At 44.6% G+C, this 17,900-nt stretch overlaps 1 protein-coding gene across 5 annotated transcripts; it reads left to right on the forward strand.

Annotated features, from left to right (window-relative positions):
• Window positions 1-1,806: 1,806 nt before the first annotated feature.
• On the forward strand, window positions 1,807-17,752 carry LOC138121298 (cyclin-dependent kinase 11B). Of its 5 annotated transcripts, none has more exons than XM_069034679.1 (20): window positions 1,807-1,860; window positions 2,815-2,949; window positions 3,582-3,697; window positions 4,019-4,143; window positions 4,723-4,861; window positions 5,395-5,525; window positions 6,657-6,779; window positions 7,922-8,020; window positions 8,138-8,266; window positions 9,003-9,068; window positions 9,566-9,741; window positions 10,257-10,347; window positions 10,578-10,699; window positions 11,026-11,131; window positions 11,733-11,854; window positions 12,016-12,123; window positions 12,866-12,982; window positions 13,218-13,366; window positions 14,786-14,975; window positions 17,631-17,752. In XM_069034679.1, the coding sequence occupies exons 2-20, from the start codon at window positions 2,839-2,841 to the stop codon at window positions 17,721-17,723; spliced, it is 2,313 nt and encodes a 770-aa protein (XP_068890780.1). In that variant the 5' UTR covers window positions 1,807-1,860; window positions 2,815-2,838; the 3' UTR covers window positions 17,724-17,752. The 5 variants fall into 5 exon arrangements, with proteins under 5 accessions (XP_068890780.1, XP_068890782.1, XP_068890781.1 ...); XM_069034681.1 differs by having other exon boundaries at window positions 9,572-9,741; XM_069034680.1 differs by having other exon boundaries at window positions 7,925-8,020.
• The last annotated feature ends 148 nt before the right edge of the window (window positions 17,753-17,900 follow it).

The raw sequence follows: 17,900 nt of genomic DNA on the forward strand, positions 1-17,900 counted from the left end.
ACACCTGAGTGGCTGCCTGGGGCAGATTCCCCAAAGATCTGAGGGAGGGAAATGCCAATTTTTTTCATCCTTGTGTATGTGCTACATCTGTGGTATTTTGTTTCTTTTTGTACTCCTGTCACTTTTATAAAAGCTGTGGACTGTGGCGTGGAGCTCTGTGGGGTTTTTTTTGTTTGTTTGTTTGTTTTCTGCCAAATACACTGAGATTTTTGAAAGTATAACTACCAACAAAAAAAGAAAAAAAAAAAAAGAAAACAAAGTCTGGTTTGTGTCATATTTCTGCTTTAGGTGACAAACAGAAATCCCAGCTCTGCTCCCATGTAAATCCCACCATCAGCTGCTTGAGGTTCATTTTAAAACCCACTGGGTTTTGTGACCAAAACACTGCCCTGGGAAGATTTGGGAATGAGATTTTAACACCAGGGACAGCCCCTGCTCTGTGGCAGCACAACCATCCTCTTCTGCCGGGCTTTGTTCCAGCGTTGATCTCGTGTATTTTTCTTTGCCCTCTCTTTGGCCTTTGCTTTCCTTAAATTAAACAAACCAACCTCTTGACTGTCCACTCATAAAACCTTTTTATTCTCCACTCAGGCTGGTCAATCATCTCTGCTGCTGTGCAAACAAGGAGCTTTTGGCTCGGCGTTAAGAATTCATGAGGGTGTCACACCCCAGCTCTGCACTACCCCAGCAGTGCTGCCCACAAAATCGATTTCTGGGCAACATTTTAGAGTTTCTGCCACTGCATTTCCCCCAGGTTCCCGTGAGGAGGATGAGCTCTGTGAGCTGGAGCCGTGCAGATTATTTATTTGGCATTTTTCAGTACGCTCAGAGCAGGTCTTCCCTAAATGTGAATTCCTGGTGAGCGGAGGTGCAGGTGCCACAGCACTCTAAATTGTCATTATTGACATTATTGACTTCTAAATTGTCATTATTTCCCATTAGATGGCTCATTATATGACATTATTATGTCATTGTTATATGACATTATTATGACATTATTATATGACATTATTATATCGTTGTATGATGTTATTATATCATTATATGACATTATTATGTCATTATTATATGACGTTATTATATCGTTCTATGACATTATTATGTCATTAATATTTGACATTATTATGTCATTATTTTATGCCATTATTATATCGTTGTATGACATTATGGTGTCATTATTATATGACATTATTATATCATTGTATGACATTATGATATCATTAATATTTGACATTATGATGTCATTATTATGTCATTATTATATCGCTGTATGACATTATGATGTCATTATTATATTACATTATTATATCGTTGTATGACATTATTATGTCATTAATATTTGACATTATTATGTCATTATTATGCGACATTATTATATCGCTGTATGACATTATGATGTCGTTATTATATGACATTATAATATTGTCGTATTTCCAGTGGGGGATGGATAATTAGGGATCAAGGCATGATGATCTTTGCTGTTCTGTGCCGTGTTCGCTCACTGTGCCACACTCTCACTCATTTCCATTTAGGAGTTGCAGGTTTTGGGTTGGAATCGCGCTTTATTCACTCCAACTCAACACTTTTATGTGGCATTAAAGGCGGCCCTGTGGAGACACCGCCTCCATTCCCACCCCTGCCGGGTGTGGGTTCGTATTTACCGCTGAACGGGCACAGGGAGGTTCATTAATGCCGCTCGGGCTGGCGGGGCCGTTGAGGAACCCATCAATTAACGCCTCATTAACGAGTTTCGCTAATTAGCGCCCCGTGAGGCGGCGCTGACGTCATCGGCGTGCGGCGGCGGGCGGAAGTGACGCGTTACTCGCGCGCTGCTGCTCGCACTCCCCGGTGGCGGCGGCGGTGAGCGGGGCCGGGGGGGCTCCGGGGGGGCTGGGGGGACACCGAGAGGGCTGAGGGGACACCGGGGCCACCGCGGGGGCTGAGGGGACACCGGGGGAGCCTCAGCGCTGGGGGCGGGCGGCGGAGCGGCCGCGCTGCCGGCCCGGGCGGGCCCGCGGGTGGCACCGCTCCGTGAGGGCCGCGGGGCTCTTTGACCCCGTCGCCGCCGGGGGCCGGGGCTGTGCGGGGAGCGGGCGGTGCTGGCCGCTAAAATGGGCTTGGTTTAGCGGTGTGCGACAAGCCGGGGATGGCACACGAGCGAGAGACAGCGATGAGTTATCTCAGAGTTGGGTGCTCGGTGTGTTCCGCAGATCAAACCCCTCCAGCTGTCAGCTTTTTGCTGTTTATTCGTTCCAGAAAACCAAGGAGTTAGTGCTCGTTGGGTATAAGTTACAGAGTTCTCTTGTTAATTAATATTCTGACTTCTATCGGTTAATTATTCTTTCGCTTCTCATCTTAATTAGTGCCACGCTCAGTCTTTCGGGTCGGGGGTCGTGCTGGACTCGCCTTTTACTCAGTGACAGCTGATTTCAGCACAGCTGCTGAATTGGCTTGATTACTTTCTTCTTATCTCAGGAGTTCTGCCACACATCCCATAAACTCTGCCTTCCTCGTGTCCTTTTTCCCAAGCTTTGTTAACTCCCCCGAGGTCTCAGGTCATTTTTGAACGTCTGACACCAAACCTTGGCCATAAACTGTGTTTTCTGTGCACTCCAGCAGCTCCCTGAGTTGCAGCAGGGCCTTCATCCCTTTGGCTTTAAATCTTCTGGGATGAAAACAAACATTTTTCGGTTCACCATAAGCCAGCTCCAGCCTGGCTTTACTCAAAAATGGAACGTGAAGTGTTTGCCCTGAAAAAAATGGGTGTGAAGCAGGGTTGTCTGTGGGGTTTGTGAACGTCTCCTTCTTTTTCAGAGGGTGTTGTTTTTTTTAACTCAAATGGGTGATGAAAAGGACTCTTGGAAAGTGAAAACTTTAGATGAAATTCTCCAGGAGAAGAAGCGAAGGAAGGAGCAAGAGGAGAAGGCAGAGATAAAACGTATGAAAAATGTAAGCTGCCCTTTGGGATTCATTTTAGTGGAATCAGTGGCTTTATTAGTGGAAAACTGCATTTTCATGGGGTGCAGTGCCTGTATCCTGATTTTTCTGGTGAGAACAAGGCTCATGCCCTGTCAGCTGAAATATTCTTTGTCTAATTCCCAAGTTTCACAAAAATAGGACGCTTTGTGAAGATTCCATTGGTCTTGCATTATACACTGGGTTTTGCTACAGTTATTTGTCAGAAAAGAAAAATAAATTAATGTCATTAACTGGGAGTTGCAGTCCAAGGAACAACTTTTAAAGATTTTATAGAAAAAACATGTTAAGGTAAATTTGGAATCACTTTTATGTTGCTGTTTGGTTTGGTACAGCTGTGTACAGAATAATTACTGCAGAAAGAAGCCCACAGTAGTTACTGCAATCTTCCTTAGTGTTTAATTTTCTTTAATTATGTTGAATTAAAGCAGTTCAGCTGTAATTGCAGTCAGAGTGCTGCTCTCATAAATCAGTGGATTTTACAGGGGTGACCAGACAAGGCTGGATTTCTGAGCCAGCAGTGGAAGGCTTCAGTAATATTTTTTTTTTTTTCATTTTGAGACATACAAATAAATGGAATTTTCCCTCTCTTTTGATCCCCTCAGTCAGATGACAGGGATTCCAAGCGGGATTCTCTTGAAGAGGGGGAGCTGAGAGACCATCGCATGGAAATAACCATCAGGAACTCACCGTACAGGAGGGAAGACTCAATGGAAGACAGGTAAGAATAAGGAAATAAAAAGACAAAGAGTTCCTGAAATGAACCTTTAGAAGTCCTGAGAAGAGGGCTTCAAATACCTGAAGGGGAAGAATCTCATTTTTTTAGTGTGCAGAAGTGGCAAATCCTCCTCAGAGAACACACCAGGGTAACTTTTTTGAAGCACTGGTTAAGATTTAACAGTGTGTTGTGGTCCAGTTTTGATTTAGGGTTATTGCAGAAATTCAGTATAAAATGGGAATCTTTTCAAGAAGAGGAAATAACTCCTGGTCTGTTTGACAGCACCTGTCACCTCCCTGAGTTTATTCCTGTCCTGCCTTTTAGGGGAGAAGAAGATGATTCCTTGGCTATCAAACCACCCCAGCAAATGTCCCGGAAAGAAAAAACCCATCATAGGAAAGATGAGAAGAGGAAAGAGAAACGCAGGCACCGAAGTCATTCTGCAGAAGGTGCTTCTTGCCACACTTGGAAGCTTCTGGTTTCTGGGAACTTCCCCTTGGGAAGCTCTGTGTAGAGTAAATGACAATAATTCAGACTAAAGGAGACATAGCAGGTGGATAAGACAGAGGAATTTAAACTTCTATTATTTCTTTGGCTGTGTTTAGTGCCTTATGGAAATTACAGGGGTATGAACATGGTTGAGAGGACAGAAATCACTTTGGGACAGGGACACTGAGGTCACTTTCACTCCTTGAAGCCTGATAAGCTTCTCTCTGGCTTCACTGAGTGAAAGGCCTCTGATCTTTGTACCTACCAAGGAAAAAAAAACATCCTTTCTAGAGACATTCCCGTTGTCTTCCTGTCACTAACAACCATTTTTTACTTCAATACAAGTATTTCTGCAAGATCTTACACACTTTGGACTTTCCAACCCCCTTCCAGCACAGGATTTTCTCTTTAAGAAAACAACAGAGATGATGGCAGTAGGTTCCCATCAGTTCCACCCTCTCTGAGTTCTGCTTTGTGAAAACGGGAGCGCTGACTATTTTGACCAGTAACACTCAGAAACTGATTTCTGTTTGTTTAAGGGAAACATGCCAGAGTGAAAGAGAAAGAACGGGAGCATGAGCGTAGGAAGAGACATAGAGAAGAGCAGGATAAAGCCCGGCGTGAATGGGAGAGACAGAAACGGAGAGAGATGGCAAGGGAGCATTCCAGGAGGGAGAGGTACATCCATCCCTCCCTCCCCTGGGGAGGGAGATGAGCAGCTGCCTCCTCTGATCTATCTCTGAGCATTTGTTGTTCTGAAATGACCAAAAAAAACAAAAAACCCCCCAGTGAAAACTTGTCTGTGTTCCTGGGAATGTGTTCTTCACTTTAATTGTTTCAAAGTTGCTTCAGTGCCATGGATGTTCCAGGTGAATTCACTGCCAGTGGTTCACTGTAACAAAAAGATTGGATGGTCTTAGAGGTTTTTTCCAACGTAAAAAAAGAGTACAAAGCAGATTTGCAAAGGATCAAGGCATTAATTAACTGAACTGGCTTCATTTCTGCTTAAATCCTGATAGGGTGGAGAATTCCTGGTCTGGGTCTTTGAAACCTGTTTTTTAAAGGGTCAGCTGAAAAACTCCACCTGTTTTTGACTGATGCCCAACTGGGGGTGTTGATAAGGAAGTTGAGTTTAGTGGTTTGGTGCTGCAAACCCAGATTTCCTTCTCTTCACGAGCTGAAATGGTAACAAAACAAAAATTATTTTCCAGAGATCGTTTGGAGCAACTCGAGAGGGAAAGGGAAAGAAAAATCCGGGAGCAGCAGAAGGAACAACGGGAGCAAAAGGAGCGAGAAAGGAGAGCTGAGGAGAGGAGGAAGGAGAGGGAAGCCAGGAGAGAAGGTGACTCTCTCTGCATAAATATTCTTCATACTCTCTATCACTTTCCTATCTGCTGACACAGTGGTGGAGTGGAGGGATAGAAAGTGGCCGGAATTTTAATAAAAAGTTCAAGTGGGGAGACCTTTCACTGGGAAGGGAAAAGGAAATCGAAGTTCTACATGGGGAGATAAAAACAAGTGATGATGTTAGGTGCCTAAAATATCCTGGCAGGTTGATTGTCAGTGAGTCTTTGCCTCTCCCTGTCAGGGAGATTTCCCATAAAAACAAGATTGCTGGAGGTGCCACTGTGTGCACCCAGCATGATCCCAGTGGTTGTGAACTCTTTGGCTTGAGTATAACTCAATTTGGTAGAGGTTGAAACCTCAAAATTCAACGTTTTAAGGATTTGGGGGAATAAATTGCAAAGGGGGGAGAGGTCATGTAAGTACTCCAGGCATGGAAAATGCTGTAGTGGGAGTCAGGTGGGAAGATCTGGTGCCTGAACAGTTTAAGTTCTGCACATGAACTCTTTGCACAGCGTGTTGGGTATTTGCAGTCTAAGCTCACATAATTTTGGTTAAAGAATCTCTGTCCCAACTTTCAGAGGTAAAATCAGAGCCCATTCCTGTGAGGATTGGAGAAGTTTATTGAAGAATAGCAGAACAAACCATATTTTTTTGCTTTTCTTTCTTGCTCAGCTCATACCAAACAGCTCCTTTTTGTGCTTGGCTTTATGCTGATAGTGCTCAATCTGTGTAACCTTTCATTTAATTGGTTTTATTGTTCTGAATGTTCTGTCAGCTCCTTCTAAACCTCAGCTGGTTTTATTCTTTTACATTTTTTCCACTTCTTTCTCTGGCATTAATGCTTTAGAATCAAGGTATTTACTGTGTAACATACAGGGCAGCTTGCTTCTGTTTTTAAGTGTGGCAGCAGCTTTCTCTAAGCAGTACAAATCCATATTTTATTTGAGATAAATCAAAGCCCTTCATTCTCCTAGATTTAAGTAGGTTCTTCTCCCACTCTTCCCCGTTACCCTGTAAAAAAAAAAAAAACCAAACAATGAAAAGCATTCACATCAGGTGGCTGTGGCAGACAGGACAACTCTAATTAGGCAGATGTAACAATTTCTTGTGGTTTTGTTTTCCCTAGTTTCTGCACACCATAGAACAGTGAGGGAAGAATATGGAGACAAAGTAAAAATGAGACCCTGGAGTCGCAGCCCTTTGCGCCAGCAGAGAGACAAGCTTGAGCAAGGAGAGAGCAGGAAACCAGGTAGCATCTGCCACTCTACACTGTCTTTGGGGGCAGCAGGAGCTGGGCTGGGGTAGTGTTCAATTTTTAGTCTTAAACAAACATCCCAGGTGCTCAGTTTAAAGTATTGTCCACCTCAGCTCCAGCAGCATAACTCTGGAATCTTCACAGATCTCTACATTTGTGCTGTTTGCTAAAGCAATGCTGGTTTTGCAGGAGTTGTACCAGTGACAAATGGAATGGATTTAGGGGTAGGAGTAGGAATTGGAAAAGTTTCTGAATGAGTTACCCTGTTCAGTGGTGAAAGAAGCAGCTGACTGAATTTTTAAAACCTTGCAGGTGAATTCCCTTGCAGGTTAAAAAGGGATTGGTACCTCCAGCTCCAGTTGGATTTGTGGTTAGGAGCTAAATTACCTTAAAAAGTGACCTCACAGAGATCAATGTAAGCATCACTGGTGTTGTCATCTTGTAGAAGAAATTAAATCCTTAAGGCAGTGTTCTGCTTAGATGGTGAATTTTGTTTTCCAAGCCAGAAAATGATCCCACCTGAAGGTTCTGGGGGTAGAGAACTTGCACAAGTGACATAAAGATGCCTTTGTTGGAAGGAGGAAAGCTCTGGGTCTGCCTTGCTAACGTGTGCAGCTGTGAAAAGAAGTGTAGCCACTCAAATCAGGATGGAGTTAGCTGGAATTCCAGGTGGAGGCAGGCAGCAAGTCCTGGGAAATTCCTGCCTAATCAACCACCAGGGATTTTTCATGGGGATCAGAGAGTCTGCACTGGAGCAGTGAGCACTGACAGTAACCAGTGTGTAGGCACCCTGTCCTGGTGATTCTTGTCACCATGGTACTTTTTTTTCCTTTTTTCCCCCTGTTTTAATTAATCTTAGAAGAGCTTAGGAACACATCATGTTTAAAAACCAGGTCAATATTCCATATTTTGGGCTGTTGATCCTGCACCACTGCAATTCAGAAAAGCTGTTTGTCATTGAGCAGAGTGTGGAATGATTATATATATATTTTTTTTCTTTTTAGTGCTCTGAATTTCCAATACTGAATGTTCAGCACTGATTTAATGCCAGCAGAAAGTGAAGCAGTTACCTGGGAGTTCAGAGGCTTGGAAATGATACTCAATTAGCTCTGTGTTTTTAATTTTTATGGTTTCAGCAGTAAAAGAAGAGAAACCAGAAGAGAGGGATCCTCTGTCAGACTTGCAAGACATCAGTGACAGTGAGAGAAAAACCAGCTCAGCAGAGTCTTCCTCAGGTGATTAAATGCAATTTAGGAGATGTGATTAATTGTACAGATCTAATTAATTTCTCTGCTGAGTAAGCACTGTTGGTGTGTGCCTGCTCAGTTGTGTGTTTGATTATTCCTGGACAGAATCTGGATCAGGCTCAGAAGAGGAGGAGGAAGAGTCCAGCAGTGAAGGCTCTGAGGAAGAGGGAGAGGAAGAGGAGGAGGAGGAGGAGACAGGAAGCAATTCTGAGGAGGTGTCTGAGCAGTCAGCAGGTGAGCATCACAAAGCAGGGCCTACAGGGGTGTGTGATTTTCTTTTTTTCCTCATCCTGTGTTGTTTTATTTGAACATTTTCCTTTTCTCTTAGTCTAGGGTAGGCTGAGACCTCTCAGGTCAAGATAACTAAAAAGAAAAAACCCAAGTACAAGTCATATTCTATCCTTTTGTGTAGAGGTAATACCAATTCTTCATCTAAGAAGCCACCTCAGAAACCTGAAAGTCATTCTTGTCTCCCTTAAGTGGTCAACAGTTCAAGTGGTTCTGTAACACATCAAATATTCTGCAGAGCACAGTCTTGCACTTCTTTGGGGGGTGGTGAAATCCAAATGTCTTTGTCATTTTGAATCCTTTTCAGTTGCAAATTTCAGAACTTTTTTCAAGTGAATGAATGTAATAACAAAAGGTTCAGTAAAAAAGTCTGTGTGCAGCCATTCTTGTCATTAATTAGCAAAGAAAAAGCACAAAAGCACCCTCTGATGGCTGGGTGTTTTCCTTTAAAATCAATTAATCAGCAAATATTCATAATTTATTTACCTGCCCACATCCCAGTTCCCAGGTAATTGGTAAGAATTGTGTTCCCTGTTGGAAGCATTTGCTGTCCAAGTGAAACAGAAGTGCTTGGTCACTGCCAGTGCAGAAGGCCTGGTGAGATAGAAAAGGATTTCAGCAGGGATTTGTCTCCCAAGGAGCTGCAGGAGTTTTTTCAATCAAACCTGGTTCTGTTTTGCAGAGGAGGTGAGCGAAGAGGAAATGAGTGAAGAGGAGGAACGGGAGAATGGAAACCACATCCCAGTTGGTACAATGCAAATATTGGCTATTTTAAAGAAGTGTTTGGCTGAGTTTTTGTAGCAGAATAAATCTATTTCTGCAAATATTTAAAATACTTTAAATGCCATTCTCATGTCAAACTCAGAAATTCCTTGAAATCCGCTCCAAGCTTTATGTTTAGAGGGAATCAGTCTCATGAGCTGATGTTTCCTTCTCTTTCATTTTGTGTTCTTTTGTCCTGTCCTCTCATCACAAAAGCTTTGCAGTCAGGGTGGAGATCCTGGGTCAGTTTTCTCTTTCATTCTGGTCTAAAGATTTATTCTTCTGACCTGCTGCATTAACACTGGAAACTGTAGGTCCATGACTGTGAGTTCTTGAAAGCATCACCTCTGCCAAGAGGAGGAATTGGACTTCTCCATGACCCTCTCCCATGCAGTGATCAGTGTCACCACCTTTATTTGCCTAAAGCTGAGTTTAATTATTCCAGACAACTCCTCTTTCCACGACTGATTCTGACTTTTAAAGTTACAGAGTCGAGGTTTGACCGAGATTCAGCAGGGAGTGAGGTGGAGGAGGAGGAGGTCGGGGAGGGATCCCCTCATTCCAATGCCATGACAGAAGGGGAATATATTCCTGATTCTCCAGCTTCCTCTCCCATTGAGCTGAAACAGGAGCTTCCCAAGTATCTTCCTGCCCTCCAGGTAGGGGACCACCCTCTTAAATGTAGATAAGAATGTAATTACATAATTGATACCTGTTATCTTGGTATTGCTGTCTGGAAATAGATCCTTGTGAGAGAAGAGTTCTGTTACCATAAACAGAAACTGGTTCTTCTTTATGTAGCAAAGTGCAGAAATACTAATAAAATTCAGATTCTTACTAACTAATTATGTGAAAGTTATCAGTGTACGGTGCTGAGTTGCTGCCTTTGCCTTTGTGGCAGGTATTTCAGATTATTCTGTGCAAAAGTGAATGGAATAATTTAGTTAATCTGCTGAAACACAGGCTCTGTCCAGGATTCCTTTAGAAACTCTATGAAAAATAAAACCCCAAGATACCTTTCTCATATGGTGCAGCCATACAGTTAAATTCTTCTGGTAAATTTTAACTATGCCTGTGAAATTGCTGAAGTTTAGTGGATGTTTTTTTAAAAAATCCAACCAAAACCTTCCCCCAGATGCTGGAGGAGTAAATGTTGTCCCTCTGTTTCTTTCAGGGATGTCGCAGCGTGGAGGAATTCCAGTGTTTGAACAGGATTGAAGAAGGAACCTATGGTGTGGTGTACAGGGCAAAGGACAAAAAGACTGGTGGGTATCAGTGCCCTCCAGTTTCTTCAGGGTATTTAGGGCTGCACTTGTGTGCAAATTACCATTCTGCATTTTTCAGTGATGAAATAAATCTGTTTAAAGTATTTCTTTACCAGCAAAAGGCAAAACAGCACAGTTAATTGAATATTTAATCACTGAGAGAACACTGGGGGACCTGGTAATGTGTATTTATTAACTGTGTGATGATGGGAAATGTGTTTCCTTTGCAGATGAAATTGTGGCTCTGAAGCGACTGAAAATGGAGAAGGAGAAGGAAGGCTTTCCCATTACTTCTCTGAGAGAAATAAATACAATTCTGAAAGCACAGCACCTAAACATTGTCACTGTCAGAGTAAGGCTGCAATCCTTTATCTCAAAAGTATTTTTGTTCTTGAAATATTCCTCTTGGCTTTCAAATGCCTTATCAAATATCAGTGACCTTGGCAGAGCTTGCATCTGTGACCAGTGGTGTGCTGCTTATAAGGCTGCATAGGCATCCCTGTCTCCACAATTTTGATGTTTTGTAAAAAATGAGCTGTTTTTTAATAGCAAAAATACATTTTCTGAGGATTATACCAGTGGCAGCATCCATCCTCTTGCCAGTAGATCTCTAAAATTGATTTTGGATGCTTTTTAGATACCATGTGCAGGTTTTGATCATCTGTTTGTGCGTTGCAGGAGATCGTTGTGGGCAGTAACATGGATAAAATCTATATTGTGATGAACTATGTAGAACACGACCTCAAGAGCCTGATGGAAACAATGAAACAGCCTTTTCTGCCAGGTACTGTTTGCCACAGTCTCCTGAAATTCTCAGAGCTGGAAAAGTGGCCAACACAAATGGCAGTGGCCCTGCTGGCAGCAGAGACCTGGCTTTGGGCAGTGCCATGTGTTGCTTTGGAATGTCCTGTGTTCCTTGGAACTGACACTTCCTGGCTTTTTCTGTTTGTTCTGTAAAACCTGACACAAGTTAAGGTTGGCTGTTGGCTGGGAGTGCTGATCCTCGTGGTGACAGCTGGTGATGAATCCAGTTTGTGTGTTTGGGGTGGAGTGGAGCTGTTCAGAGGTGAAACTGGGGGAGTTTCCCCTGTGCTGAACTGGAAGAGTGCACTGGGCTTTAATTTTGGCCGCTTCCTATGAGAGGCAATAATTTCTGAGCATAATTTGGATGCATTCCAGCTGCCCAAATGAATTTTGCTTTGTTGGCAGCTCTGTGGGTGTGACTGCTCCTGTTCTGTGACACATTTTTATGGTTCAGGCTATGCTGTGCTTTTAACTTGCCACTCCTTCCTGCCCCTTTCCCTGTTCTCCAAACAAACAAAACAAAAATTAAAGGTAGATTTATTTTCTTCAATGCATTTGGGGGTTTTTTTTTATCATTGCAGGGGAAGTGAAGACTTTGATGATTCAGTTACTGCGAGGGGTCAAACACCTCCACGACAACTGGATCCTGCACCGAGACTTGAAAACTTCCAACCTGCTGCTCAGTCATTCAGGCATTCTGAAAGTAAGAATTAGGAAACAAAATGAGGAAATCAGGACAAATTCTGTGCTGCAGAATTACAGAGTTACAGCTGTGCCCAGAGCTGAGCACAGTTCTGTGCAATGGCCATCGTGGCACTGATGGTGAATGAGCACTGCTGGAAATGTTGTTTATTTTCCTTTCAGGTTGGAGATTTTGGATTAGCCAGGGAATATGGGTCTCCCCTGAAGCCCTACACCCCTGTGGTTGTGACACTGTGGTACAGAGCTCCAGAGCTGTTGCTTGGAGCAAAGGTGAGCTCCTCCTTGTTGCTCTGGCTGCTGGAGCAGTGACTCTGCAGCCTGACTGTATTTTATAAATCATGAACAAAGTGTGAGCATGCTTGGGTCTTTATATTGATTCAGAGGAGAAAATCCTGAATATTCAGTATTACTCTTCCTAATGACCCAGCTAAAAACCTTCCATCTTCCCTGGGCATGGGGTGGGTGGGTGACAGATGGGTTTTGTCCCTTGGAATGCTGATGTGGTCAGTGCTGGTGGATTCCTCGTGGATTGTGGCAAACTGTCACCTTTGACAGCTGGATTTTTAAATGTCTTTTTAAATTAGTCTAAAACTCGTGACATCTGAGAGCAGAACAAGGTACTGGTACTGTTCTAGAACGTTCCCTGCTGATAACTGAAATCTGGGTGAAATCAGTGAGGTTCTGTAGGGCTGCAGTGACAAGAGCCATGCCATAAAAAATACTGGTTTATCAGCTGTGCTGCTTGGCTTGTGAGTGAAAAAAGGAGGCATCAGTGTGGAGACTTCCACCTTTCATCCTGAAATAGTTGTGTACATGGATATTGCTCATAATTCACAGTAACTACAACTTCTAAATAAATACAGTTGAGACCTGGCCCTTGGGTATGGGTTGTGGGTGTTGTGCTCAAAAAAACCCAAACAAACCCCCAAAAACCACAACACCCCTCCAGACAACTCAGTGAAAATATCTCCCTGCTTTTTCTGAGGTCTGATTTTATTCCCTTGCTTTCCAGGAGTATTCCACAGCCATAGACATGTGGTCAGTGGGGTGTATTTTTGGGGAGCTCCTGACGCAGAAGCCGCTGTTCCCAGGGAAGTCAGAAATCGACCAGATTAACAAAGTTTTTAAGGTAACTTCTTAAATGTTTTTGGATTTTAACTGGTTTTAGAAACAGGAACATTGGAGTAGTGCTTGTTGCTCTTTTAACAGATATTCAGCCTTAATAAAAAGTTATTTAATCTGCTTTACAACACTTTGAGTAGGCCGAGACCACGATTTATTTTGTCTGTTCCCTCTGGATATTCCCTTTGGAATAAAGAAAGGGTTGCACTCTGAATTTATTAAGGAGATATTTTAATTTGCAGGATCTGGGTACTCCCAGTGAAAAAATCTGGCCTGGTTACAATGAGCTGCCAGCAGTGAAGAAAATGACCTTCACAGAGTATCCCTACAACAACCTGCGCAAGAGATTCGGGGCTCTCCTCTCTGACCAGGGCTTTGACCTGATGAACAAGTGGGTGCCAAATTCCAGGGGATCCCTGGGAATATGTGGGCAGGAAAAGAATTTTCTGTGTTGTGAAAGGTTTATGAAATCAACCCCAGGCTGTGCAGTTACACTGTGTTACAGGAGTACCTGGGGGATTAATAGAATGTCTAAAATCTCTCTTGAAATAGTAGAAAAAGCATTGTAAAATATTCTGATGGAATTATCCTGGATCACTGTGGAGCTTTATCTGGCTGTCCAGAGGGTCTGAGGTATCCAGTGATTTACACCTCTGTGAGCAGATCCCTACAGAAGCTGCTTGGGTGTGTAGTTCCAGCTGCTGTCCCATTAATTACAGCTTCATGGAGGAGCCTGTCTTAAAAATCAGTTCTGTTAGATGATATGGCAGCAATCATTAACAGAATTACACCCAATTAATAGAATTACACCTTATACCCCTGTCATAGAATTGTACCCAATTAATAGAATTGTACCTAATACCCAGTAATGAAATTGTATCCTAAACCAGCAATAGAATGAAACCAAATTAATAGAATTACACCCAATACCAGTAATAGAATTATGCCAAATTAATAGTTACACCCATTACCTGGTCACAGAATTATAGCCAATACCCAATTAATAGAATTACCCCAAATACCCATAGAATTGTACCCAGTTAATAGAATTATATTCATAGAATTATACCCAATACCAGTAATAGAATTAAACCAAATTAATGAAATTATACTCAATACCAGTAATAGAATTATACCAAGTTAATAGAATTATACACAATAGTCAATTAATAGAATTATACCCAATTAATAAAATTATACCCAATACCAGTAATAGAATTAAACCAAGTTAATAGAATTATACCAAATACTAGTAATAGAATGATACCAAATTAATAGAATTTTACCCAATACTCAATTAATAGAATTATACCCAATTAATAGAACTATACACAATACCAGTAATAGAATTATACCAAGTTAATAGAATTTTACCCAATACCCAATTAATAGAATTATACCCAATACCCAATAGAATTATACCCAACTAATAGAATTATACTCAATACCAGTAATAGAATGATACCAAATTAATTATACCCAGTACCCAATTAATAGAATTATACCCAATTAATAGAATTATACCCAATACCCAGTAATAAAATGATCCCAAATTAATAGAATTACACCCAATACCATTAACAGAATTAAAGCCAACGAATAGAATTATTATTATTAATAAAATTATACCCAATACCCAGTCACAGAATTACACCCAACGAACAGAATCACACCCCACACCAGTAGTGGAATTATCCCCAAAACCCAGTGACAGAATTGTGTTAAACATCACAAAACTCTCAGCCTCGTTGCTGAACAATCCCTGATTTGAGGGGCTGGAATTCCCATGTTTTTCCTGCCTCCTTGGCAGCTTCCTGACGTATTACCCAGCGCGCAGGATCACGGCCGAGGACGGGCTGAAGCACGAGTACTTCCGGGAGACCCCGCTGCCCATCGACCCCTCCATGTTCCCCACCTGGCCAGCCAAGAGCGAGCAGCAGCGGGTCAAGAGGGGCACCAGCCCCCGGCCCCCCGAGGGAGGGCTGGGCTACAGCCAGCTGGTGAGTGTGGCACAGCTCCAGAGCCTCCCCTGGGGCTGGGCACGTGGGCTCTGCCCAGCTTTCCTTCCCAAAGGTAGTGCTGGTGAGTGTGGCACAGCTCCAGAGCCTGCCCTGGGGCTGGGCACGTGGGCTCTGCCCAGCTTTCCTTCCCAAAGGCAGGGCTGGTGAGTGTGGCACAGCTCCAGAGCCTGCCCTGGGGCTGGGCATGTGGGCTCTGCCCAGCTTTCCTTCCCAAAGGTAGTGCTGGTGAGTGTGGCACAGCTCCAGAGCCTGTCCTGGGGCTGGGCACGTGGGCTCTGCCCAGCTTTCCTTCCCAAAGGCAGGGCTGGTGAGTGTGGCACAGCTCCAGAGCCTCCCCTGGGGCTGGGCACGTGGGCTCTGCCCAGCTTTCCTTCCCAAAGCCAGGGCTGGTGAGTGTGGCACAGCTCCAGAGCCTGTCCTGGGGCTGGGCATGTGGGCTCTGCCCAGCTTTCCTTCCCAAAGGCAGGGCTGGTGAGTGTGGCACAGCTCCAGAGCCTGTCCTGGGGCTGGGCACGTGGGCTCTGCCCAGCTTTCCTTCCCAAAGCCAGGGCTGGTGAGTGTGGCACAGCTCCAGAGCCTCCCCTGGGGCTGGGCACGTGGGCTCTGCCCAGCTTTCCTTCCCAAAGCCAGGGCTGGTGAGTGTGGCACAGCTCCAGAGCCTGCCCTGGGGCTGGGCACGTGGGCTCTGCCCAGCTTTCCTTCCCAAAGGCAGGGCTGGTGAGTGTGGCACAGCTCCAGAGCCTCCCCTGGGGCTGGGCACGTGGGCTCTGCCCAGCTTTCCTTCCCAAAGGCAGGGCTGGTGAGTGTGGCACAGCTCCAGAGCCTCCCCTGGGGCTGGGCACGTGGGCTCTGCCCAGCTTTCCTTCCCAAAGGCAGTGCTGGTGAGTGTGGCACAGCTCCAGAGCCTGCCCTGGGGCTGGGCATGTGGGCTCTGCCCAGCTTTCCTTCCCAAAGGCAGGGCTGGTGAGTGTGGCACAGCTCCAGAGCCTGTCCTGGGGCTGGGCACGTGGGCTCTGCCCAGCTTTCCTTCCCAAAGGCAGGGCTGGTGAGTGTGGCACAGCTCCAGAGCCTCCCCTGGGGCTGGGCATGTGGGCTCTGCCCAGCTTTCCTTCCCAAAGGCAGGGCTGGTGAGTGTGGCACAGCTCCAGAGCCTCCCCTGGGGCTGGGCACGTGGGCTCTGCCCAGCTTTCCTTCCCAAAGGCAGGGCTGGTGAGTGTGGCACAGCTCCAGAGCCTCCCCTGGGGCTGGGCACGTGGGCTCTGCCCAGCTTTCCTTCCCAAAGGCAGTGCTGGTGAGTGTGGCACAGCTCCAGAGCCTGCCCTGGGGCTGGGCACGTGGGCTCTGCCCAGCTTTCCTTCCCAAAGGCAGTGCTGGTGAGTGTGGCACAGCTCCAGAGCCTGCCCTGGGGCTGGGCATGTGGGCTCTGCCCAGCTTTCCTTCCCAAAGGCAGGGCTGGTGAGTGTGGCACAGCTCCAGAGCCTGCCCTGGGGCTGGGCTTTTGTTGAGATCCTGAGATTCACCTGCAGTGGCAGGGAAAGTCCAGCTTTCCTTCCCAAAGGCCAGTGCTGGTGAGTTGGGCACTGGAATCATCTTTGGGCACTGGGATGGTCTATGGAGGTGGTGGAGTCACCATCCCTGGGTGTGGCACTCAGTGCCAGGGTTTAGTTGGTGTGGCAGTGTTGGGTCATAAGTTGGGCTTGGTGATCTCAAAGGTCTTTTCCAGCCTGGTTCATTCTGTGATTCTGTGAGTGTGGCACAGCTCCAGAGCCTCACCTGGGCTGGGCACATGGGCTCTGTGCTGCTGGGATTGAGTTGGGATCCTGAGATTCACCTGGCCTGGCAGGGAAAGTCCAGCTTTCCTTCCCAAAGCCAGTGCCAGTCACTGCTCTGCTCCCAGAATCACCATTTCCAGGCATAAGCAGAAGGAAATGTCTGGTTTTATCCCAGTGCAGAGCAGTTTCTCCTTTTAAAGTGTTCATTATTTTACACTTTCAACTAAGCTGTTAAATTTGGGTTGAAATAAATCCACAGCCTGGGAAATCATATGGATCTTGGGGATAGAAGCAGATGCCTTTTTCCAGTCTTGGAGAATTCCTAAAAGGCCAGGCTTCTATCTGGTATTTATCTTTTCCATCTATCTGTGAGGATTGTGCTGTTCACACAATATGCCATGTTAGAGTCTCAGGTGCCCTAATTTTAGAAAATTCTTATCACCCATTCCGTGTCTCAGCATGGCTGAAATGGCACTGTACAATATTGTGCCCAACTCAATCATATAAAAAGTTTATTAAGCCTTGATTTTTCAGGACTGTCGTGGAGGATGTGCAGTGTGTGTTGGATTAGATGCTCAATAAGTGGAGTTTACACTTATTTATACCCAATTTTTTATCTTTCCCATGCAGGCAGAAGTGGGTACAGGAACTAGGAACACTCAAACCTTTGCCTTTAGCAAAGAAAACTTTTAAAATGCCAATATTTAAAAATTATGAATAACCCAGCATCAACCTTAACTGTGATGCCACCAAATCAAACATTTGTTTCTCATCTCGAGATAGGGGTTTTTGTTGTTGTTGTTTAGATTTTTGGAGAGTTAAATGCAGCTGCACAACCCCTGATTTTGCTTGGTTTTCACAGGGTGATGATGATCTCAAGGACACAGGTTTCCATCTGACCACCACAAATCAAGGAGCATCTGCTGCAGGACCTGGCTTCAGCCTCAAGTTTTGAACTCAACGTGAAAAAAGGGGGGGGGGGGGGGGGGGGAAACAAAAACCCCACAAAGAGAAAAAAAAAAATCACCATTCATGTGAGTGGATTTGAGTGCTCCAGTTCTGTTCTTCCTGTCGGGGCACGAGATGTTTTTCCCTGTGAAAAAACTCAAACATTATCACAGATTCCAAGGCT

This window comes from Aphelocoma coerulescens, chromosome 21, assembly GCF_041296385.1.
Source record: "Aphelocoma coerulescens isolate FSJ_1873_10779 chromosome 21, UR_Acoe_1.0, whole genome shotgun sequence".
NCBI classification, from domain to species: domain Eukaryota; kingdom Metazoa; phylum Chordata; class Aves; order Passeriformes; family Corvidae; genus Aphelocoma; species Aphelocoma coerulescens.

Bases quoted from the DNA above. Each gene is read 5' to 3' on its own strand.
- LOC138121298 (XM_069034679.1), top strand. From the start codon at position 2,839: ATGGGTGATGAAAAGGACTCTTGGAAAGTGAAAACTTTAGATGAAATT. The intron at 6,780-7,921 runs GTAGCATCTGCC...TTATGGTTTCAG, and splicing joins AGGAGAGAGCAGGAAACCAG to CAGTAAAAGAAGAGAAACCA. The intron at 8,267-9,002 runs GTGAGCATCACA...TCTGTTTTGCAG, and splicing joins GGTGTCTGAGCAGTCAGCAG to AGGAGGTGAGCGAAGAGGAA.